At 41.0% G+C, this 26,077-nt stretch overlaps 1 protein-coding gene across 1 annotated transcript in view; it reads right to left on the minus strand.

Annotated features, from left to right (window-relative positions):
• The window catches only part of fat4 (FAT atypical cadherin 4), a 112,893-nt gene that overhangs the window by 53,909 nt on the left and 32,907 nt on the right, over positions 1-26,077 (minus strand). The window contains exon 2 of the mRNA XM_032528589.1: positions 5,942-6,073. Within this exon, the coding sequence (XP_032384480.1) occupies positions 5,942-6,073 (132 nt within the window). The remainder of the gene's footprint in view (positions 1-5,941; positions 6,074-26,077) is intronic.

Here is a 26,077-nt window from a genome sequence, read left to right on the forward strand (position 1 = left end):
CACATACTGTAATCTGAAAACTGCTACCCTGGTTGAAAAAGCAATGCAACTGATCTCAGCTGGTATCCTGTCTATAATGGAGTCCATAGGAATTTCTAAGTGACCCAATACTTTTGACCGGTAGCGTATTTAGTAACCTGACCTAACAGAATTTGCATGATTAAATCTGCATGTTTATGGCACAAAACCATAAACTTAAGCAAAATTGTGGAATCAACATGCGTGTTTACATTGTCATTGTTTCAAAAGAATTTAAGCTTATCGCAAGCAACAAACCAAAAACCAAATTTGAAGTCAATATTTGCTGGCTACATTTTCTGGAGCATTGTTCCAACTCTTTCTCAGGGTTCAGAGCGAAACAGGGGCCACTGAGTTAGAGGCACTTTGCTGAACCCAGAGGAGGGGTAGAGCATCGTGATTACAAGTATCAAAGCAACTCTATCCGGTAGGAAATCACTTTACCACACGTTAGCGTGTCACGTCTCCGCATCAAACTACCTACTTGTCTAGAATGAATGAAACCTTTCTTCGTGTGGACCATCCATAAAGGAGAGGCTTGTGGTTTCAAAGAGACCACGCTATAGATCGCAAATCAAGACAGAGATATCAACAGAAGATGGAGAAAACGGATGTAGAGTTATTATACCCAGCGGACCTGCACAAACGTGAGACAAATTCCAAACTTCATGCATGTCTTTGATTATAAAGAAAACGCCCTGCACAAGCGCCCTGCGTTAACAAAAGAAGAAACTTTATCAATGTCATTAGAAATATAATGAATCTCCATCTTACCAAATCATTTGTCAATTATCAAGTCCTAAAAGTCTTGTCACATATCTCAGTGCAGTATTTGACGAAATTGAAAGTGTCAGTGTCTTGAATGAAGACAGTTTAAGGTGATTTGCTGCACAAGAATAATGAAAAAGGTTCATGTTTCAACAAGATTTTCACAAAATTGGACTTGTTTGGGGCGGGGGTTAAGGTTATGCCACTAAAATAGTTTGATTTCTTTGGTAGTTTTGAAAACAAAACAAAAAAACGTTACACTTTAGAGAGTGACGTGACGCGGTTATGAACATGTCATTAACATTATACACAAGTCAAAAATGTTCATGACATAACGCTTCTTTAAGTAAGTGTCATCCATAAATTATGGTTAGGGTTGTGGTTAGGGTTCATATGTCATGACTGTGTCATGACAGCGTCATGTGTTCAAGACAGTGTCATGTCACTCTTATGTAGATACTTCAAGAAAAGCGTTACAAAAAATTATATGATTTTAGCAGTGTAGCAACTCAAAACACCTAGGCCACTTTAACCTCCAACATCTGTCAAAAACACAAACTACTTTTACACATATCAAATCACATAATCCATAACCAAACGAATCATTCGTATGGCTTATCATGAAAAGGACAGGTCACAATAGACTGAGAAAAAGAAGCAGAAGCTGAATGGCAATGTTCTAGAGAGACTCCATCACAGTCTTTGAACTTTTGGGGGCTATAGTGTTCCTCTGTAAATGCAACTAATACATCCTCTGTTACCTTGGACAAGTACAAGCGCCATGACGCATGTGATAGCTATAGCAAGAGTTTTTGGAATAGAAGAGGTGGACTGAATGTAATATGACAACTGAATGAGCCTGACGACGGAGCCTGACATTTATATTTGTGCCGGGGACAATAAGAGATCAGACAACTGTATCACTGGGTGTCTTCTGCCAAAAAGAAAAAAGCAACATCAAAAAGCTACAGCTATTCAGTGAGATGAAGCTCTGGTTACAGCCGGTTAAGAGCTAAGCTAAAAGAGACTCTTTCAGCTATGTCTGATGTTTGTGTGGTTCTTTTTGATCCTGGCGGGACAATGGAAAGGCTTATATAGAGAGGCGTTGCATTAAGCGGTTGCTCTATCTGCATGTCGACACATTTACTGCCTGGGTGGACAGTGGTGCTCACATAACAAGCTATATTTTACATCAACGGTGTGCATGCAGTAATGTCGAAGGGTAACGTTAGCACTCTGTGTCTCACTTCTCACTTAATCTGTAGATTCACGTATGCATTTGCTAAGCAATATTCAACCCTCCTTGAACAAATGAACACTTTGCTATGAGAACATACGTGCTGCTATTTTTAAGCATTAGCATAAAGTCATACTATTGACAACACTCTGATGTTGCGTTGCTTGTTGCTGCTTAGCACATTTGCCTCTCTGAGGCTAGTGACTCCCTGTGTTAAAGGCTTCCGATGAAAATGACAGACAATACTTTGCTTCTTTTTATGGTTTTGTTGTAAACTGCTGGGAGTTGACTGTTTTTCCCAAAATTGTTCTTTTTGAAAATAACCACACTGTATGAAATGGCATACAGTCTAATTTCTAAGCAATAAGTAACACTGGAGCACACTGCTAGATAAAAAGTGATAACAAGTTAAAAGAACAAGTATTTAAGGAGTAAATATTTCATTATTTTACAAAGTTTGGTAATTGAAGAGACAGAATGAAAATATCTTGTCTGTCACAAAGACAAATGACATGTTTTCTTTCCCTTTTGTGCATAAGACTTGGTGCATAAATGTTAATGCTCCAAAAAGTCCAGACAATGTCGTTGTTTGCCAAAAAATTTAGACAGAGTCAATATCGTAAGGCCAAGTTCATGACTTACTCTTATCTCTTTCCCGTGGTCTGTTATATGACGGATAAAACCTCCGTCTTCTTGACCCTGTCTCTCATTACATTACCAGAGACCTGGTCAGCGATCCAGGCCCAGTAAAAAAATAAACGAGGGATACGAGGAGAACGGAGCGAGGCTCCAATCATTTAAGGACCCTGCTGTCATCAATCAGTAGCTCCAGATCTGGCAATCCCATCAGCCACCTGGGCTGCAGTCCGGAACCCAACACCCGCGGTTCACCAATTAATTTTCTGATAGGGTTCAAAGGCAGAGGAAGGGCAGTGGGAGAGGCCGAGCACGGGGTCCATCTAGGCCACAGTCCAACACTCACATACCTATACAAATTATGAACACAGGCGTGCATTTATACACATAAACATATCTACACTCTCATGTGTAATGCACTAATCCCTCTCTCTTGCTTTACTAAACTTGTAGTTAAGATTGTAAACACGTTCATACACTTTCGGGGGGGGGGGGGGGGGGGGGGGGGGGGGGGGGGAGGCAGAAGGACACTCATTTTGCAGATGAGTGGTTTTTGGGAGCAAGCTGTTTCTATGAGAAGTGAGAGGTGCGAAGCCAGACAGCGCCAGCAGGGACAGTGAGCTTCCTGTATGGAACAGCAACGAGCACGCTAGCCAATCATAATACAGACTCATGAAAAACAAGCAACATGTTGTCACTGAGAGCTCAGACATAAAGCCCTTTAAAAGGTAAAGATGGACCAACCAGCTGCACTCCTGCTTTGTACATCTGTTTTCAACACATTCAGAACTGCAAAAAGTGTCTAGAAATATACTTGCGGTGGATGTGTAAGCCTCTGGAACACATTACTGTTCATTTCTAAGGCTATGCTTACTTTCAGAGACCTCTCCTAAAACAGCCATTGTTATGTTTTTTACCTGTAACATATTTTCCACATAAGGTCAGAATTCTATAAAACATTCACAGTCTTTCCAAAAACACAAAAGGCAGCATTTTTCGTTAAAATGAAGTGAGAAACCTTTTCAGAGAGGCCAAGCCTGCAATTAGAAAAAAAGAGCTAAGTTCTATATTGATTTTATTTCAACCCTACTGCAACCTCTTCCTTCTTTTTGGGGTGGAATTGGGTGTAGCGAAAAACGGATGCGTAGAAACAGCATTTTAATACCCTCACACATGAATCCCACATGTAGCACTGTTAAATTGGATGGGATCATTACGATGTCTGAATTCAGCATGTCAGCTGGCCAACAGTTTGCACTCTTGGCTACTCTGCACTGGCTCACACATGTGGCTTTCTCAACAAGGGCTCCAATGCGTTCCGTACGCGTAACTTAAGTTTCCTGCGTAAGGATGTGGGCAAAGACTTGGCTGGCCTCATATCTGGCTCCAAGTGAGAGCTGGAATTAAGCACAGGCTTTTATTTAAGCAACCTATTCATGGCTGCAACAAAGTTTGGAGTAAACATCTCTAGAATCTGTAATACCCCAAAAAAGGCTTCTCTACATTGTCTCCCAGTGTCTCTATGTTTTCCTTTTCATTTGAATCCCTGCCTTGAAGCAAAATGTGGCTTCTCTTGAATGAAAGTTTTTTTAATTGATCATATGGGAAGACTTATTTGCACATGTCTGTATGCAAAAATGAATGCTTAAATATCTCCAATTTACTTAAAGCCTAAAGTTTCACCTTACGGCTCGGGCTAATCCTGAGATGTGAGGAAAAAGTGAACAACTGCACAGTTTGATTTCATTTCCATATGCTTACAAGATCAAAGCTGTGACTTTGGCGCTAAAAAAAGAAAATAATCAAATAAAGTCCTTAAAATCCCCCTATTGAAAAGACTGACCTGCCTCCAGGTTTGAGATTTACAGCCAATATAGTATTCTGACAAAAAGGAATGGCCAAAGGTGAAATTTTGTATGACTTTTCTCAAATTGGAGCGAAGAGAAGGGGGTGAGGCAACAGCTGTGCAATAAAAGATGTGTGGCCTCATGAGTTAGCATTAAATTTGAGTCCATATTCTCTCCTTTTAATCTATCTGGCCTGACTTTTTCCATTCACTTCAACTGTGTCCTTTGGCTTGGGTGGGGGACCGCAGACCTTGGAGATGCCGGCAGGGCCTATGTTTCGCCCACTGCAGGATTTAATGTCCATATCCTGCCTAAAGCAGCTAAAGATGGAGCTTTTAACTAATTGAGAGTGATCTTGGTGATGTAATGTGAACTATGGGGGCCACAGAGGGACTATCAGAGCGACAGGCCGTTCCCCTACAGTCTCTGTGACACCAGTGGCCTCAACGCGTCTCAGATAACGTCAACACATGAGACAGAGAGGAAAATTCTGTGTATGTGGAGATTCAAAGTGGTCTATGTGTTTGTGCTGCTGTGTGTGGGTGACGGAAGTACAATCTGTCTTGTTATCACCATATTTTGTTGTCCCGCTAATAAGCTGCATTGACGACGTTCCACTTCTGGGATTGTATAAGTGCCGCTGTTTCCGCCGGATGTCCCTCTTTTTAGACTGGGTGTCCATCAGCTTCTGCTTTCTTTGTGTTGGAATTCTATACTCCCGTTGATTTCTGAGCACTATGGTTAACTGCTCCTTAAATCTCTGCAGGGTAAATACAGACATCTAGCTGGACTATCTGTCCAATCAGACTTTTCTTTTGCACGACTGAAACAATTTTTGTGTACAAATGTTTCACCAAAACAAGTTCTGTCCTGAAGCTGTTTTGCAGAGGCACCGGCATTGTGTCTGGGGCTTCACACTGCCCAAGACAATTGACAATAAACCAGAACACATTTCTCTCCCATCCAGGACTGCTGTGTGGACTAGCCAGAACCAGCGCTGTGGAGGAAGGTCTGGCAATGTGAGACTATCCATTTAATAACTATCACCTCTAAAATTCCTCCTGCCTCCCCTTCTTTATGAAATACCCCCAATGGACAACTTATGATTGTTCTATCTATTGCTCATACGCACATATATTAACTACCATGGTCTTACTATAGTTTTAATGGCTTTTCTGCTTTTTTGCGATGAAAATGGTCCAACGTAAAGATACTTAATGTTGACTTAGCTTCATTTCATTATTGACAGCTGCATTGGCCTCAAAATCTCACTTGAATCTATAGTGGTTTCTACACTTTAGGAACAAAAAATTACAGCATATTTTCAATTCAAATTACTCCCAGGATATCTATTTTTAAAGCAGTGGAGTGGAGAAGGGGCACAAAAAAGTACAAAAACATTGTCAGGCAGAAGAGAAACTGGGGGAGCCATTACCTTGTCTGCATCCGTGGCTGTTAGCTGCATTATCTTGAAGCCATCGCCAACGTTCTCCTCAATGGTCACATCAAGAATATCATTAGGGAAAATAGGCGGGTTGTCATTGACGTCCTGCAGCGTGATCTCTACCTGCAAGAAGAAGAAACACCAAAGTTTCTGTTAAAGATTTGCCAAATTCCGCTAGCTACAGCTGTTAGGATTACCGCAAAAAAAAGAAGAAAAAAAACCCCGCGTTCATCTTCTTGGATTTCAGATGATGAAGAAGCTGCACAAGAAGGGGAAAGTTATTCTCTGACTCCAGAGAGACTGGAGAGGAAAAGCTGTGAAATGATGAAGTGTGGTATATTGACTTGAAAGGTCAAAAACTAAGCAGACTGAATTATTGTTTTTCCAAATATCCTGTAGGCTATTTAGATTTAATAGTAGAACAAGTCTGCCCTTCAAAGCCAAACCCAGCAATTACATATTCCGGTCATCATTGCATTAAGACCAGAAACCTTTAACATCTGTTTTGCTATGTAAAGATATTACAACATTTGAATTTTTTTTGGGAAAACAGCATGTCAAATTTACAAGAGAGGTCAAACCCAAACAGAACGGTTAGCCTATGGCTAGTTACAGCTAGCTTGTGAGATTTACTTGTAATTAAATAATCAATGTTGATTCTCCAACACCTTGGTAATTAAGTTTGTTACACCACATAAAAAACAGTGACTAAATGTAATTATAATGGAGAGGAAAAAAAAGTAATCCCAGATAAATGAGTCCTACTACCTGGCCTAGCTTAGCACAGTAGCAGCAATGCTAACTGTAACATAATTTATTTGAGCCTGTGTCCGCGATTAGCTGGTGATTATACATCCATGAGCTGGTGAGATAGCCTTGGCAAAATCTAATTTACCCACTTCGTCCTACCTGCTTCCACATTTTTGATGCTCCAACCAAATGAATCAGGCAGTAGCTAAATGTAATTACAATGGAAAAGTAACATTAGAAAAACTAAAAAGTAAGGAACTAGCCCTTAGCGGAGTAGCAGTCCCTGCCATCTCTGTCTCAACTCAATTGAATTCATGTGATTTACAGTGGTTAAGCTGCCTTTAAAATCACATGTCTAAACTTATTTAATTACAGATTACTTTATTAAACTAGGTCATTTTAGAAGAAAGTCAAAGAAGAAGCAAGAACACTTGTTTGTTGACATTATTAGTGATGTACTGTACCAACCTACTGAACTAAGCAACATAAACTAACATATCTAGAGAACTGCATTGTGGGTAGAACTCCCACCCCACTGTCACTGGAGCTTGTGGAAATTGTACAATCTACAAATTGACTTGAGGCTCTTTTTTTCCCATAGAGACTTACAGTGAGTGTAACTGTAGAGCAAACTAACTGCAGCTCAGGGATTTTAACTTTCATGTCTAAAAAACCTAAATAAACACACATTACTGTGGACCACAGCCCCCCCCCCCACCCCAGATGTGCATAAACCTTGTCCCATACAGTGAGACTTGTTCTGATAACCTAAACATATTACAGACGAAGCAGTGGCAGGAGTGAAACCAATGATTAGATCAGTTGTTTACATAAATTATGTGATTTCAAGTAATTCAAAATGACATTTAACTTTTTCTCGTTTTACAAAAAAGACCCTGTGAGGCCACTTAAGGATCCCCAATGGTTCTTTCACCACACTTGGAGAACCTTTCATCACCATCCTGGTTTGCTGTTAACATACACCAAGACCAAAGTATGTGGACACCTAGCCACCTAGAGCAGGACAGAGAAGCAGTTACACAAGCTCAGCAATGCAAATGTCTGAGGGTAAGTGGAACCCCAGGAGACAGTGAGAGTGAGACATTTATGGTGTCAGACGTTCTGTGTGTGGTGTGGCAATTTTGCATTTTCACTCATATCCCACAACCTAAACTGCGATCCCCTCCGCCTCATCCACTAACCCAAATATGCATTTCAAAGCCAGTAAACACGGCTCGCTTTTGAATCATAGCAGACATTTTGCTGCACATCCTCTGTTTATTGACTCTATAAATATGGAAAAGACGGGTTTAAATTCTCCAGTGATAGGATCTCCATTAATGTTGACAGTGATTATGGTAATTCTTGTGCCACGGATCACAAGATGCCCCAACCTCTCTTTCACAACCCACTGAAACACACACACACACACAGATGAGATGAAATAGGAAATGGGAATAGAACAGTTGTGGACAAAAGTCCAAAATGGGTGCAGCTTTTGAGGCAATAACAGTTTCCCAGCAGGCATTTATAGAGCAGACAATAGGCCTCAAGGCCATACAACCACAAAGGTGTGTGTGTATGTGTGTTTGTGTGTGTGTGTGTGTGTGTGTGTGTGTGTGTGTGTGTGTGTGTGTGTGTGTGTGTGTGTGTGTGTGTGTCAGATGCAGCAGCCTATTCATACAAAGCTATTGACAGGAAAAACTAGACTTCACGTCACACAACTGTGCTTCGCAACCAACAGTAGCAGGAAACTCTTCGTAACAGCTGCCACAGTCTCATTTTGGAAAAATCTCAATTCATTAAAGATGACCCAGAATAAAAAGATTTAGGGAGACATAGCTAAAAGTGGTGTCTGAGTCTGGCTGAATAAAACATGCTTCTTGCGGTTTACAGCTATGACACTGACTGCAGCAGGACAGTCTGCAAATCTCATCAATGAACACCCATTCATCCAATCTGCTTGTGCCAGGATGAGTTGATGTTGTCCACTTATTGAACCGACTCTGAGTTGGTGTCTGCATGAGTGGAGATAATTACAGAAGAACAAGACAGATTATGTACTGGGCACCAGCTATGCAAAAGTCGTATAAACAAGCCACAATGGCAGCGGCTCTCGACTCAACTTGCGCCTGAGCCGAGGGACCGGGACAAAGTCAACAAACAATGAATATTTATCTCCCGCCCTGTGTGTCCCCTTGATGTGTAAATAATGCAAGGCCCACTTCTGAGGAGTGAACTAATTAGGGTAGAAGTGCAGTTTTGAGAAATAATTATGCCTCACGCTTCCAGTTTGCATTACCCAAGCTCCCACGGGACAGGAATATATCCCAGAGCTTTGGGGAAAAATTCATTGGAGGAAAAGGAAGCAAGGTCAAGAGGGGAGGGGGGGAGGATGAGAGAAGCAGGAAGAGAGGTTTTGTTCCCTCTACCTGGCTGCAGTGGACCCAGACGGCCTGGCCGAGGCAGGTGAAACACATTAGTTTACAAGGTAAAAGATTGTATTTCACGAACTACTGTTTCAAATTGCAGGTGCTGCTAAATGGCTGCCAGGGTTTTATTATTTATGGGGAGGTATGAATGATTCACGCGTCAAGTGGTTCCTGAGCCCTGTCTATTATGAGACCTAAAGTGAGGTTGAGTGATAAATTAATCTTTTCACAAAATTCCCAGAGCTTTTATTATATATGCAGAACTGACAGGTGGGATAATTTAAATGTCTGAGATTATTTTATGTAATATAGTCTCCTCTATCACTCATAGAGTTTAAATTTAAAGGCTCCGTTTATCCATATTACAGAAATACACATTTTTCCACTAACCTCTAGTAGAATTGAGCCATGTACATAGCTTTATTTTTATGTGCCGAGGTTTTGAGATACCTGGCATTTCTGTGCTGACCCCAATACAAAAGGGAAGAATGGATTTTTAATGTGCTCAAAACAGGGAAAAATACACCTGAAAAATTCAACAGCAACCTGTCTTTCCAGTAAAAATGTCCCAATTATTTTGAATAATACACTGACCTCACTGAACCTTCCAACCAAAGAGATTGTCCATGTGAAAGCTGTTCAGGGAGCAATCTGTGGATTATGACCAAAGAGTAACCAAAACATTTATTCTGGAAGGAAAATGTACTGCGTTTGTTTTTTTGTTGCTATGAGGAGCACTGGAATGAAATTCCATTAACCTCTAATGTACTGGGATAGAGGCAGAAGTTTTAAAAGAGTATTGGCACAAAACACCAAAACCTTCTGTGTGGCTAGGGCTTTTTGAGAAATTACTGTGTATGTTTTTGTCATTTGGGTGAACTAACCATTAGAAAGTATCAAAGTGTTGTTACATCATCCATTCACATTTTGTATTACTGACAGCCCACATCTAACCATCTTTAAAAGGACTTGCTTGTGGAAGCACAGCAGACATCAAAGTACAGACATTTACCTCAAGAGTAACAGAATACACCAAAAATACTTCTTCCATCCCACCACACTGTAATTTCCAAAGTGAGAAGAAACAGTTCTGGTTACAGCTGAAGGTAAAAGCATCACCTGCGTCCCCGGGAGCAAACAACCATTGCCATTTTTCCCCACATATAAAAAGTGGAAGAAGCACAGGTTTTTATATGTTTCCACCTTAAAACGTCTCATTCTTGATGTTATGCCAAGACCTCTGCAGACAAACACACACACAGGGGGAGAAGTCACTGCAGGAGCAAACAATCCATTATTTGAGCACAATCCCATGTAGCCTGCACATATTTTGTCAGTTACCTACTCTGTTATTTCCAATAACCAGTAGAGGGTCTGATTAATTAGGTGAAGAATGGCTTGTATTACAGATGAGTAATACAGTGCTTGCTTGCACCATTGAACACCCTGAATGTCTGAGTGAAAAAGGTTGAAATACCCATCATTAGCACATAGCCTATATTTCTTCCAAAACAGAAAAAAAGTGAACTCTAGTGCAACTGATGCAACAGTTGGCCTGTAAATGTTGAGCTCATCTGATCATAAAAATTGGAGAAGGGTGCGCCTCCTGCAGGAAATAATCATTTCAACATTTTTTAATGTCTCCTTATATGCTGTTGACGAGTCTGGGTCAAGGGTTGGGGGAAGCACCGACTTCCAGCACTCGTTATACTTGGCCTCTGAGATTGAACAATTCCACTTTGCATCATCCATTTTTCACTGATGTGCACATGAGCCCGAGTTGGACGTAGTTTGTCAAAAAAAACAACTGGGATCACAAAGCAATTCCAAATATAACACTTCATCATGGAGTCAGGGCCAGAATCATGTGCTGTTAAAAGATATTGGTCAGGCTTTGGCGTAGTATAAACAGCTAAATGGCAGAATAAAAGACAGTCTTTGTGCTGATTCCACGACGTATGATAAATAAATAACCAAATCTAGTCCGATCTAAGGTATAGTATATACATTGTTTACAATGACATGATGGATATCTAAGGTTACATCAGCTGGGGCCTTGTGTAATGGGAGGACTGTGACCGAGTCGTAGGTTGGTTCAACTTGTACTGGTTAGCAGAGTACTCCAACAGAAGCAAAAAAATACAAATGCTCTAATTGGAGTGCTTCTCCAATTAGAGCATTTGCAAAGGAGCATTAATGTAATCTCTGGGCCTTCTCATATGCAGACGGAGAGGTTAAATATCCCTTCCAACCGCTGACTGTGAAACCTTTGAAGAACCACTCCCAAGCACGTCAGTAAGAACGTTGCATACTTCCCACAACTGCTTTAACAAAGTATTTAACTCCAAGAGGATTCTAACCAACTCCCTGCACATTGGGACATCATACTTTCCCCAAAGTTCCTGCTCTATTTAAGAGCCACCCTACTGCATCGAGGAATCTGTCATTCTCTGAACTTTGAAAATGGATTAACGACTGACGTAGAAAAAGCCCAGGCCTAGGTCTGGGTTTGCGTCGCTTAAGCTGAAAACCGTATGGCATGAGAGAAGCACATCTGATGAATGCTCTGCTTTGTAAGAGGACTTGTAAAGTGTATGATAAAATGCCACATTCAACGTAAATAATTCCCTGCAACTCTGGAGATATCCAGACAAAGACCATCATTATTTCACTTCATCTTCACTTCCTTCTCTACCTCTCCTTGTGGTTGTTTCAACTGTTTACAAAGAATGTCACAAACTCTTGCCTCCAGATTTATGGGAAGTTAAAGAAGGTATAGGTTCTGTGGGTCAAGGACACTGGTAAAAGTGCCACCTCAGCTCTGTCTTTTAACAACATAAGAGAATTAAGACAAGGTCAAACCGTACGGTTTCTTTTAACACGTGTACAATCGCAACGGACTCGATCTGTCAAACAAATGCCTGCAAAGTCATTCATCTTCTAACCACAGTCCTCGGGCTCTGCAAAGTGCAAGCGCGCTCTGGAAACTGGAATCTGAGCGCGCTGGAGATGGGACTGTGCCCGGGAAAAAGCAGACAAAGCTGGACGTCAGCCAAACCTCAACGCACTTTGCAGGAGAGAAGTCAGGATACGATCATATCCCCCCTCAAGTTCCCTCAAAATCTTCAGCAGTCCCATGGAAAGAAAAAAAACAAGAGCTCAAGTGAGTAAGAGAAAGAGACAGACAAAACAAAACAGGGCAGCCTGCAAACCATCACAAAGCACCTTGGCCTTATATAACCAACAAGGGGAGAGAGAGGAGAGACAATGTTGGACAAGTGGTTTTAATAAAGGGGATCACTGTCCTCTCGGCGGACCACTTCACCAACTGTTAAAAGATTGTTTGTCTACAGCAGGCCCCTTCAAGCCCCCTGCAAACCCTTGCCAAGAAAGATTCCCTCTGAGCATTTCGGGTGAGACATATGATCCAACAGAACGAGTAACCCACCAGGTCATCTGGACCAGTCTATTGATTCACAGAGGATCTGGGTTTGCCGACATCTCTGCACACAGGAGAGTGGAAACAAATCCTGATGGATTGCCATTTATTATGGTCCCGTATCCGGCCATGAGCAGTGCGAACTGGGCTTCTTCTTCACTATAAACAGCCGTAACTCTTTCCCCCTCGTTCCTACCTGAGAGAGTTAGATGGAAAGTTTAATTAGACCGTGTGCAAGATCAGAGTAGAGCTAATGGGAGGCAAGACAAGATTTAGCTCTCCTTGAAGCCGGAGCACAATTCAAAGCCATCACTGAAATTACCATAGCCTATTAAATGCTGCGTGTTCTGTATCCCTGGATTAGGAGGTTAGAAGAACATCAAAACAAGCATTTTCTCCTTGTGAGATGAAAGATAAAAAACAAAATAATTAGCCTATTTGTGAAAAGTATGCTTTGAAGATGTAAGGAAAGAAATGTTTTTTTTCTTTTTTTTTATCAGTTATCTGTATTTTTTAAGGACTTCTTTAAAAAATGGAAGGAGACCATGACTGGAGTCAGTCGTCTGTCCGCATCCATGTTGGTGCCACTGATTCTGCGTAAGTCTACAGCCTTATCACTGCGCTCTCTCCACAATTACCTCCAATTACGGCATTCAAACCATGCAGACCATGGTAAGGAGAAAAACTGAGAAACACAACACTTTGTAATTGCTCATAAAAACACTCCAAGTAGATTAAAAAACACACATAAACCATTTCTGGTACTAAAAATCTACACATTTGATTGCTATACACTGTTGCTCCTCTACATTTCAAAGCAAAATGTTATACTTTTGTATTTGTTTCCTACTTTTGATGGCTGTGTTTACCACTTACTTTTCTAAAAAAAAACTTTTGCATTTGACATAAGATAAGCTCATTTGCAGTTTTCAGATAGCAATATCTTTTCAAGAGCTGCCTTGTATCAAACTTGATGACAACACATTTTTACAAAGGACCAGAGATACTGTAAGAGGATGTTTTCCAGCATGTAGAGAAGCGTGTAATCCTTCAACTGATATGAAAGGTAGGAAAATCCCCAAAATTGGAGATACAAGCTTAAGCTTTCATCCGACAGCTGCAATATAACACATTGCTACAGTTTAAACTTTCCAAGAGTATAATGAAGTAGTCAGACTTAGCGCCACCTGGACCACTAGCCTAGTGGTTAATACATCAATATTTAACACACTGAGGGGAAGTAGATGTATTTCAATGTTGGATCATATTTGTAGTGGAGTACTTTTCCCAATGCGTTATATATGTACTTAAATAAGCAATCTTGGTATTTCTTCAAGCCAAAAAAAATAACATTATTGTATACTTTGATGCAAATTTGATGTGATTTGTCTGAAGCCATCACAAATCTCCCCGTCATATACGTATATATATACACATATATATATAACGGGGAGATTGCTTCAAATGGCCCAATATGTACTCTCAGGCTTTGCATCAGTGGAATTTTAACAGATAAAGGCTAGATCTAAGGGATTTCAGGCATCTTCCGCTAAAGCTAGTGTTTCTTTCCAAGACTTCTGGAAGAGTTGCGAGAGCCTTTAAAAGACTAATATGGCATCTATTTCATAGTTGCTGTCAACCAATGATAAATGCATGAGATTTACAGGAGTTGGGGGGATGAAAGATGCATTAGCGAAGCCTCTCAGTCTGGATTCATCCTTATTTTTAACAAGTCATGTATGCGATGACATCTCTCCCCTGCAGTAAGCTAATTCCTTAACCTAGAAATCTAAGTTAAATAATAAGCCTACTGTAATGATGTTTGGCACTGATTTGATTATTAATTCATTATATCTGGTTTCCATTATGGTTGGGAGTTCAGAAACCATCAGAGGAAATGTTGTTCCCAGACTTTTTCCTGTCTACTTGCTAGTTGCTGACAGGGATTCAGGTTTTAAATGTGTTTTGTGTGTAGCTTTTGAAAACTTGCCCCTTATGACCTCATAAGGAGCAAGATTCCAGATTGGTCCATCTGAGCTTTCATTTTCTCAAAGGCAGAGCATGATTCCCAGGACTTGGTTTACACCTATCACCATTTCTAGCCACTGGGGGACCATAGGCAGGTTGGGGGGAACTCATTAATGTTAAAAAACCTCATAAAGTGAAATCTTCATGCCATTGGACCTTTAAGTAAGAATGCTCTGCAAGTTACTAAAGAATGCCAGTTTTCATCCAGATCATAAAGTTCAGTTTTATATTTAACTGTTGAACTGAAGTTGAACTGAAGTTGAACTGAACACATCATCACTGGCTGGCAGAGTTCTATGTGAACAAAAAAAAAGTGCTGAGGTGCGAATTGAAAAAAGATGATACTCAACTACTATTTACTTTTTTAAACAAGCATGAGTGGAGGAGCGGAGGACAGCAAGTAAGGAATGCAAGTGCATGTGTGTATGCGTGTATATATGAAGGGAGGTGAAAGCAGCTTTAATCCAAAACAGGAGTGGGATTGTTGTGGGAAAAGCTCCAGGCACCCCCAGTAGCCCCTGTTTATGTGAAAACCCCCTGCAAACATTAATGTTGGGAGGAGAAACATGGTGGGGGTGGGTAGGGTGTATGTGTGTGGGAACAAGGAGTGATGACCTGTTCCCCAGAAGGAAGCAGACTTCCACCCAAAGCTCCTGCTGATCAGGCTAACTTGGAACATACAATTTTAGATTTTACATCTGCAGTTTGTTGCCTTTTGATGATGGGCAATTCTGAATGCACTTGACGTCATAGTTTGCCATTTTGGCAGATATGCTTGATCATTTACTGAGAGTTAGATACAATAGATACCACTCTCATATCTGTTACATACAGAGCGAGAAGAGAGAAGTCAACATAACAATTTCATGGGGGCAACCTCAGCCTGCATCTGATTTATTCTGCCCCTAGCGGCCAAACTGATGAATGCAGTCCTATATTTTGCATACAGTGGCTCGCCTAATCAAGCTCTTATAAATAGTCAACCCGGTTATTCCTGTTCCAAACGTCCTTCTCTTTTTTTTTTTGCTTCATCGTCATGAAAGCTATTGCTCTTTTTGGCCCCCAACACATCTGCCTCGGCAATTTATGCCTCAGCAGGAATCAGCTTGGCAAGAAATCCTGATCTGAAGACATTTTGAGGGGCAAAAGAAAGGAAAAAAATGTCGAAGAAATGTTGATGAATTTAACATGAGGTGGCGTTAAAAAGCCTTCTGCCAAATGACTTGACAATGAGGGACAGTTTCCCCCTGCTGAGGCCATTCATGGAAACAGACTGGAGGGCCCTGAGATAGCCCTTCTTCTCTTTTCTCTTTCTCACCCTAAGATACAAATGGATGAAAATGCAAACTGTGCACCAATCACACGGAACCCATGACATGCTCATTCATACATGTGTAATTGTAAGACCACCCTTCCCCCTGTCATACCGCACACATACCTCCACACGCACATCCGTACAACAAGGAGGTCTTACAAGGCTCCACATGTTTAGCTCTCGCTTATTATCATGAAGATAGGCTTTTAAGAACTACCATCCATCTTAATTAACAAGCCATTTGTATGCACTTCAGCCTCCCAAGACAAATTAGCATGGGAAGAAATCCTGTGGCCAAGGACGAATTCTGGGGCTCTAAGACATCATTAGCGGATTAAAATAAGCTTCAATGGCATTCCCATGTTGCCTGCACATTTCATTATCTCCCACTGTTCACAGCAATTCCAGCTTCATCCTTTTGCATTTTACGGATGCGATCCCAAAAGTTCTCCATGGAGCGAGAGCCCATTACTTTAGAGTTCCACATAATATGAGGCACTCTCGTCATGATTTACGGCCCGACGGTTTCATCAATGCCTCGCTGTCTGTAAAGCAAAAGCGACTGACGTATGGCATGTCGTTCTGTGGCTACTGAAATGAGTGAATATAATTTCTGCCTTCAAACGTCAAGCCCGAAAAAACAAATGTCAGCCTCAATATGATCTGTTTTCCCTCACCAGGCTAAATGGCTCATAATAAGAAGAGCTGTTGAAAGGTCACTATTTTAAAGTGGCTCAGTTTTGGCAGATTATTGGCTTTCGAAATGGTCACTTCACTGGGTTGGTGTGTGAGAGTGAGTGTCAGAGGGAGCAGAAACAAGTGTATGGGGGTCTTCCCATAGGGCCTGTGCCTGCAAAACAAAAAGGAAATGTATCAAAAACAGCCTTATGGGTAATGCTCCTTCACAGCCATCTCTTTTTTCTTTTCTTTTTTTCTTTTTGTCTGGCGGCACGCTTGAACGCAGTTGAATAGCCAAGAGACAATTCGTCTCAATTCCCCATTCAGGAAACCTACAGAGACTATTAATTGTCGACTCAAAAAGGCTCGATAGACGCCCCATGAGAGAGGAAGAGTTTTTTTCTCATACTCCCCTCCTCCTCTCTCTCGGTCTCTACTATCATCCATAACACCTTTAGGTTTTCTCCAGGGTTTAGAGGGTCAGCGCGCGAGGTCAGAAGGTGATGATTTATTCCTCTGAGCAGTTGCATTGTGGGAGCCCTTGGTTACTCTGGGGTCAAAACCCCAGTTCAGCACAACTTTGTCATTTGTTATTGACCTCTCTTGTAGCCCAGACATGTATTTTGTGGATCAGTAAAAGAAAAGCAGAAGAAGGGACAACTTCTACTTCATTTTTAATCACTTCTAGTTTAAATAAATCCATAACTTTACCCGAAAAAAGAAAGAGACAGGCGGCCCAGACAATAAGACTTGTGGGCATTTGGGAGTTTGACAGAAAGAAATACTCAGACAACAAAAGCGCAATGCTGTCCTGACTTTGGAAGTGAAACCAGCAATCAGCAATCACTCAAACAAAGGGCTTCTTAAAACGATGAACACCAAAGTCTGACAAAGTTGGTGTTTACTAGCGAGGAAATTGTTTAGTCTAGCAACAAAAGCAAAAAAAAAAAAAAGACATCTAAAGTCCTTATCAATATCTGTGGAAAGCAATGTGGGGATGAAACACAAGATATACAGTATATCCCAAACTCACTCCACACCCAGGCAAACACACAAACAGAACTCTGACAAGTGGCATATTAATTCAACATTTACACAACATTTTAAACAATGCATCCAGGAAAAGGCGGATTGGGTTCGGAACCAATGCGCTTCATGAGATATGTTTAGACTGAACAGCTTTGGATAAGACAAATACACACATTTCTTGTAGGACAACATGCAAAGGGGCAAGATCTCAACCTAAGGATGTACAATGTTATACAATCAGATCTGCTTTCATTTATCTGTCAGTGTATGGGACCGTTTAACAGGATGTCAACGATGAGTCCTTGTAATGAAAACAATATTTGCCCACAGCACCAGTTTCATGACTTTTTGTTGATTCAGGGAAAACATGCGTATGACCACAAACTGTGCCAGTATCACTACCATACACCAGGTATGGACGCTATGTAAAAAAATCAAAACGTTTGTTTGCCGGTTACACGTCATCCAGGGCAGGAGGGAAAACAAAAGCTTCTAATGTCTGAGCTGGAGGACGTCTGGCCGCTGTCAGTCAGTTCAGAGAAGAGGATTGAAGTAGGGCTGCGCTGGGGTAAAAAGGCTTACAGTGTTACATATGATCTAGTCACCGACAGGAACAGTCACCACCTCCACCTCCACTTGTCCCCCACCCCCTCCTCACCTCACCCCACCGCCAGGCCCGGTATGCATGGACAAAACCAACCACTTGGCATTGCGGGACAAAAAGAGAAGGGGGTGTGAGAGAGTGGAAAAGGGGAATGAGGGCAGCAATTGAGAGACCAGAAAGAGACAAGTGAGGCCCTAAAGTCAATTGGGCCTCTTGTCTCTCCGCTCTGCTTCTTTTCTCTACATACTCTTCCCCTCCTCTTATCCTCCCCTTTTTTTCTAGTGAATCCCCCACCTCCACACTCTCTTTGAGTCCTTGTCTCAGCTGTCCTGCTGGTTTTGTTCCGAAATGTTGGGCTGATACAAGCTGATATGACGGATATCCTTTTCAAACAAAGCCACAAATAAAATGTTGGATGACCAAAACCATTAAGATTTATACCCTGGGGACTCAGGGGAAGAATGTCTCCACTCCATCAAATGCTTGGACCAAAGTGTCCGACCCGATGACCAACAATGCCACGTCCTTTAAAAAAAATCCCACTTTCCAGCATTGGATCACACTGACTTGTTTATTCGTTAGATTGATCCCTCATTGTATTATGTCCTGCTTGTACATCCTGTCTAAACAGGAACTACATCACATTAAGGAAGTAATACAATGCATGAAAACAATTAAACTCTAGATGGATCCCTAAATAGAGCATGATAATGAAAACACGTCTGCTAGTATCAGCAATACCAGCCTTCAATATCCACTGTCTGTCAAACTAAAGTCTTTCTCCAAGCTAGTCACTACCCTCACATGAACATCCCTCATGTCTCTCTCTCTGTGGGTCTTAATTCCTGTTTCTATTTTTCCACTGCACGCCAGCGCTCCTCTTTCATTTGACATGTAGCTCAGATTTCAAGTAAATCCAGCTCTGGGGCATCACTGTTTATTCCTAACTGTTTAAACAATAGCTCAAGAGTTAAGACAAATAATGAGATGTTCTTAAAATAAATGCTACTGTATATCTCCGTTCTGTGAAATATAGCACGCCAGACTGTCACACAGCGAGAAGTTTATTTTCTATTACGGTGATATAACTTCCATCTGACATGAAGCTCGGTTCGTCAGTGAACCATTGAATTCTCATCTTTCTACCCAGGGAAGTGTTTTGCTGAGCAGACATCCAAGTAGTCTGCTTCACGTTCACACAGTTACACACATTCACACCTGCTGCTCAGTGCAAGCACAGCCACGCTGTTGGCAACGAGACCCTCCGTTTGAGCAGTTGCGGCTTGAATGAGTGGGTAAGTGCCTTTCTCAAGGGCACCTACATGTTATTTATTAAGGAAGTGTTTCTCATTCAAGTTCTTCTCCCCATGTTTTTCCAGCCTGTCTGGAGAACTGTGGTCTTTCTGGTTTTTAGTCTTACGAGCATTGTTTTTTTCAGAGCTGCCCTGATTGCATTAACAATTAGTCCTTGGGTTAGCTAAACGGTCAGTTTTTCTAAGATAGTAAAAGAGTTGATGAGGAGGAACTTTTTGAGTTGTTTCCTGTTTCTTCACTCCACATTTAATGTTATTTTTATGTATTAGCGAAAAAAAGGAACCCCTAAAACTACACTGTGAAGTTAAAGAACCATTTTCTCCACCGCAACTAGCTAACTGGCAACTTGATAACAGAACAGTAATCAAAAGGAAATGGAATATAAAGGCATTTTGTAACTCATTTATAGCCAAAGTAGTATTGAGGATTTTGGAATAAAAGCTAACCAAGTACCTTCTTGACAGCTGTAGGCTAAACTGGCTTGTTTGAACACTGGACGGTTATACAGCTAGCTTAACAAGCTAAAAATACTGCTAGCTCTCCTGTCTCCACTTGGCCTTTTCACAGGGCTTTGGTCTAACATTACATATCCAGTGTAAAAAGGTTCTTTGTCTTTATCCATAAAGCTTTAACTCAAGGAAAAATGTATACTTCTGAGGAATGTTTTCATAGTTAAGACTTCAAAATGCCTTTCAGTCTCTCTAACTCTTTCACTACCGGCTCTCTGTGTCTCCACATTGTCTAGGAATGCCTTTGCATAGCACGGTAGCCCTAAGACTCGGTAGGCCAAAAAAATCTCTCCAGCCTACATTGTTTGGCCGGACAGCAGCGGCTGTCTAACTGAACTTAGAGCGTTTTTTCTGTTTTGCTCCAAGCTCCATGCGGCATTGTGTAATTCCATGATTCAAACTCATTGGGCTGCGTGAAGTTTAATTGAACAACAAGCTGTTAATCCAAGGAAAGAAAATCGACTAATCCAGATTAAGGTCAGCCAGACGGGGAATGGAATTGTCAGAAGCACTCCCGGGCCTGCTGGGCACCTTTAAAGATCGGGCTCATTACTAGAAAGCCAAACATGCTCACTTGAAACAAACACCGAATGGACTGGAGGGGTTTTGTCGCGCCGTGAGAAGATTTTGACACAATCTTACACCAATGACTGCCTTGTTTGTTTGTGTTCCGCTAAACTAAGGATCCAAATCAGGAAGAGATCAGTATGAGAAATGTGTGACTGGACTGATCCATGAGTGGAATTTTAACAAGAGTTGTAAAGGGGTCAAAGCAGACGGATGGCAATTTGATAGCATACACAGATGAGGTTATCTTTTGCACATAGGCAAACACACTTTCTCACTCGGTACACTCCCCACAAACACACACATCCTGACCTTATCTGCCTTTCATCATCTTTCACCATCCCTCTTATTTTCTGTCATTAAAGGAATAACCAGACCAACGACATATCTTTATGAACGCTGCGTTGACGGGCAAAATTTGTAAATAGTTCTGTGTCGCTTGGTGACAGTCCCATTCTCAGAGAAAATTGCAAGATTAAGTCAATTCTGTTCACCATATCAATGCAACAGCGGGACATTTCTTTGGGCTCACACAGTGCTCAATGAATACCAGTAAAATGTGTGAAAGTATAAAAAAGTGAATGCATTAATACAGCTTATACACTCAAAGGGGAAGAATCGGCTTCAAAAAACAAAACCAACTCACAAACTGGGTTGACGGTGTAGATCAATAATTGTTATCACTTTACTTTAGGTCCCTCTATTTAGCGTTTATAATCAGTTCTAGCCTTTCTAACACACTAGTTGTATGCATCTATAGGGGCACTGAGTGTTTATCAATGTACAGTGTTTGTCAACACATAAAAAAAATGTATGGAGAGTTTTACTTCATCATCATCATTGATGTCTATTAAATACACCAGCATTCGGTCATTGAGGCACACAACTACATTATCAATAATGACTGCCGAAAAGGAGCACCTAAAAAGAAGTGTTTCCCATTAATTATGAATTAATGATAACTAGTTTGCCTGCTTATTTTTGAAGGAGACTTCCCATTTGCTGAATACTCAAAATGGTCCCAGTCTCCAACCCCTGATCAGTATTTTCATTTCAATGATGGAAGACCAACTGAGACACTGGCAGTGGGACATCTTTCACTTACAATGGGTAAAACAGTAATAAATAGAATGTGATACATCCACATAAACTTGGCCTTAGCATGAAAGTTCATGCTTGACCTTGGAAATAGTAGTTTGACAAAAACTGATAAATTAGGACTGATCAAGGATAATTTTAATGTTTGTGTTATTAATTATTAAACTTGGTTTACTGCCTAAATGTGTCAATTTGAATCAGTGGGATCCATTGTAGTTCAGCGGATAGGCTTGATCATGCACACTGCCAGGTTTATAAATGTCCCGTGGCGCTGTGAGGTGCTTTGGATTAATCCCGTGAACAATGACAAATGGCATCAAGTGCTGTGCTTTAATTCTTTTCCTAGTTGCCCCCCCATCTGGTATGCAGTAATAACCACAGAATGTGAAGTATGTAGAGCAAGTATATGTGTTAACGTAATGTAGAGAGACAAACCCAGACCTTGAAATGTAAGTTTATAGTTTTGTACTATTGTAGTTCAGTTGAGATGGTACTTTGTGGTGCTGGTCCATACCACAAACACAATCAGCTTAAGTCTTAAACTAAAAGTTATAACCATTTGCAAAATTATTTATTCAGAGGACCAATCCCTTCTTTTTTTACATTTCTTTCTTAAATAATTTGCTTTACGGCATGTCAACAGATGAGACCAGTGCTTGATAATTTACAGCTGAGGATGGTCCAACAGTGTTCCAGAGGTGGACATAGATAATGCATCCCACACTTTATCCGTACAGCACTTCTCCATACACCCTTGAGTAATTTCAGGTGGGACTGGACTCTATCATTTATTCACAATATCTTCGTTTTTCTTGGGGCAGTGGAGGGATAAGGGGGAAAAAAGGACCAAATTTGACTAGGCAGCTGTGTTTGGGAAAGGAAACTATTTATCAAAAACAGGGAGTGATATATACTAGTCACTCTGCGCTAACCCCGACTCTGCGTGTGACATCTCATCTGCAACTGTTCTCAGAGATCCATCATGGCCTCAAAGAAAGATACGCAGCGCTCGGAGGCCTCTGAAATTAGTGCATCAACAGCTGGGGAGACCATTAGACACTCCTGGGTGTTTGCTTCATCTCTTTTGTTTAAAGAAGGCTGTACAGCATGGACAAATACAGCGCACTAATGAATGGTGTCTGTCACTGTTAGTGGGGACGCCTGCATGGGATCCGGGGAAAGTCTATGAGCGCACAATGTGAATTTTGGGGCAAAAAAGGCAAGGGAAAGGGCCTGAGTGACGTCACACAAACTATGGAGAGCCGTTTGGAAAATCTTATTAAGACGTGTAATTTTTGCAGATGTTCATTATAGTTTGGCTAGGGCTTAAGAAAATGAGTGGTATTGCAGTTTTGTCATTTGACTTTGGAGAATAGATCACTGGCTGAAGCCTTGACTATGAGCTATTTGAGGCCATTGTAACGTATGCAAGGCAAAGTAATGTCAGCCCGATGAATACTGTGGACTTTGTGTGCATTCAGGCTCGCTTTGGAGAAGTCCCGTCACTGAATGTGTCATGGTACTATGTGTGTGGCCACAACACTTGGGAGCCCAATTATCTGCACACCAATTCCACATAAATGAAGTTAATTCATATTCACACTACAGGCAGGATCCAAGACAGTGACTACGGTGAAATAGTGAGAGTATGGGAGTCTGAGAACTGTCCACCTTATCGTACAGAATTAAGATAACCCAGAAGTGAATCAGTCAACATGGTCTGAAACTAATCTAAGCGCTGGCTGACGTATTCTGCATTATCTCACCTACACTCACACGCCAACATGCACACGTATGAAAACAAACACAGATTACAGATGCCATTTATCCTCAATAAATCAAACTGAGAGCAGGGTATAGTTAATGCACAGATGATAAAACCTTTACCCTAAATGTGGTTTAGTCTGATTTTAGGAGATACTGAGAGAAATAAGATAGTGTTTGCATTGTGCTGCCATGGCTTCCAAGAGAGTGACAGTGATCTTTTTTTACTACTTTTTCTTGGGTGGAGTTCAACAAAGATTGTAAATGTAATCCACCCAAAAAGGAGTGCACTTCTCTTTGCAACAGGCTCCCCTCAATGTTGTTATTGGCAAACGCCCTGGAGTTGGCAAGTGAAAAGAGTGATGCTATTTTCTGTTAAACACTCTCCTCTTTCTTTCTTTTTTGTTGTTGTTTGGGTTCTCTTCTCATCTATTCCTGAAATGTTTTACAGTAAATATGTTGATTCTTTGGTCAAGTGTGGGCTAGAAATCGAAGGGCTGTAATCAGTTTTCCAAACCTCTACGCCTTCGCTTGGCCATGGCTGTTCATTTCTATCTTGATGACATTGTCCAAAGTTGGTTCATGCTTGAGTATCAGGGCTTCCAAATCCATGCTGCTTTATTATGGTTAAAATGGTCAAAACAGGCCTGCTTTTTGTTAAGAGTAAATATAAAGCAGCATGAATAGAGAGTAAAAAAAAAAAAAAGAGAATTTCTCTCCCAGCACGAACAAGATCTATTTGCCGAGTATGGAGATGTCAAGTTTAAGGGTATACATCTTGATCATTTTCCACGCATTCCCCAAGTGTAACACTAGTGTATTTATGCTGCGCAGCACGCTGCCCATAACCTGTGACATAAAAACAAATGGGATAATTAAACCACTATTGACACTAATCAAATGTTCTCAAGCATCCAGATTTAGAAGATAAACATAGCTGAGCCAGACTTCGTTTAAACTGTAATTGACTGTGGCCATTGTGTCTGTAAATCATCTTTACAACCAGTATGTGGGATTTATTACCTGACCGATGCTACTCACCACTGGATGCTATATGCTCATATAAGTTATAGGTGTGAAGATTAACAGCAGAGAATAAAAGGTGCAATGTTCCAATTCCACACGTGATTTTTAAGAAAGTATTATTTGAAATTCATGGCAAGTTTGGACACTAACAGCTGGCTTAATTATCAAACAGCTGAAGGTCTAAAATGGAGAAAAAAAAGAAGCTGTTAACTCATCCGTTTACCTTGATGTCAAGGGTAATTTAGTCAAGAGAAATGTGACAGTCTTTCTCCATTTCAGAACAAGATGCTTCAAAGGACAAAAAGCTTTCAGCAGACTACTTTTACTAATGACATGGAAGAACTCAACATGGAAAAAAACCCAAGTAAGGAAGATCTGAGATGGAACCAAGAGTTTCCAAACTCCACAGTACTTCTGCAATAGGAATAAAGAGCACGTAGAAGAAGAAAAAAATGACTAAGATTAGCTGAGGCTAAAACGTTATAAAATATATAACCTTGCAAAAATCCAGAGCATATATATGTTTTATTTTTTATTCCATAGCCTTTTGCATTCAGACTGGGTAAAACCTGCTAACTCTGCCGGTGATTGGATTTTGCCCTGCGAAATCAAATCGGTTATTTAACGGGAACCAATCCCAAACTGGCTTATCTACCTGGCGGGTTTAACATGATGACGCTGTTGCTTCTACGTCAACCAGATCGTTGGTCTGATTGGTTGAAGGACTATCCAAAAGCGTACAGAATCATTTGAACCATGGCCGTTGGTCACGCCTCTTATGCAGAGAAAATACAAAGCAGACTCCCCAGAACAACGCTCGATCTCAAATCTATTGAGCTTGGCTTGGTCTGGTGATTTTGCATTAGGAACTCATGGCCATGTGTAAACTGACCCCCTTCAATACCCCTTCCGATTCCTCCTTTGGTCTTAGCTTCTAAATATGGCAAAAGAACTGTACAAACAAACATTCTTGAGTCATAATGTGATGGAAAAAAATGCCCAGTGGCAATGATTCGTGTCAAACCACTTCAGGCCAGACCTGACCAAGGCGACACAAGGCTGAAGCGGGTCGTAAAGTTAAGTCAGCAGAAGGAACCAAACACAACGGTGGGGATTGTTGGAATTCTCTCAGCGCAGCCAGCACAGCTTCCTGTTATTTGTTTTGTAGTAAATGCTGACTCTCGGGGGGATATGAGTGACTGTGCTGCTGGACACAAGTCGCGGCCTGTTCTCGGACCGCTGTTGTCTGCATGGCTTGATGTGTGAGTGACCATGGTTGTTTGTGAGTTAACTGTGGACGTGTCTATACAGTACGTCTGAGCTCGTTTTGTCTGTGCTGTTTTTTACAATTCAGGTCAGTTTTGATACTGGGGCTGCACGATATGAGGAAAATATGCAAAGCGCGTTGTTAAATATTGCGATAAAGATATTACTTGCAATAAATAAACGGATATTAAAGTGTACTCAGTTCTGCTGCTTTCAATATTCAGTATGCTAAAATACAACTAATTGCTTACTGAATTTGGAACAAATGAAAAGATATCATTTCCAACGCTATTTTATTGAACATTGAA

This window comes from Etheostoma spectabile, chromosome 10 (assembly GCF_008692095.1).
Source record: "Etheostoma spectabile isolate EspeVRDwgs_2016 chromosome 10, UIUC_Espe_1.0, whole genome shotgun sequence".
Lineage (NCBI taxonomy): Eukaryota > Metazoa > Chordata > Actinopteri > Perciformes > Percidae > Etheostoma > Etheostoma spectabile.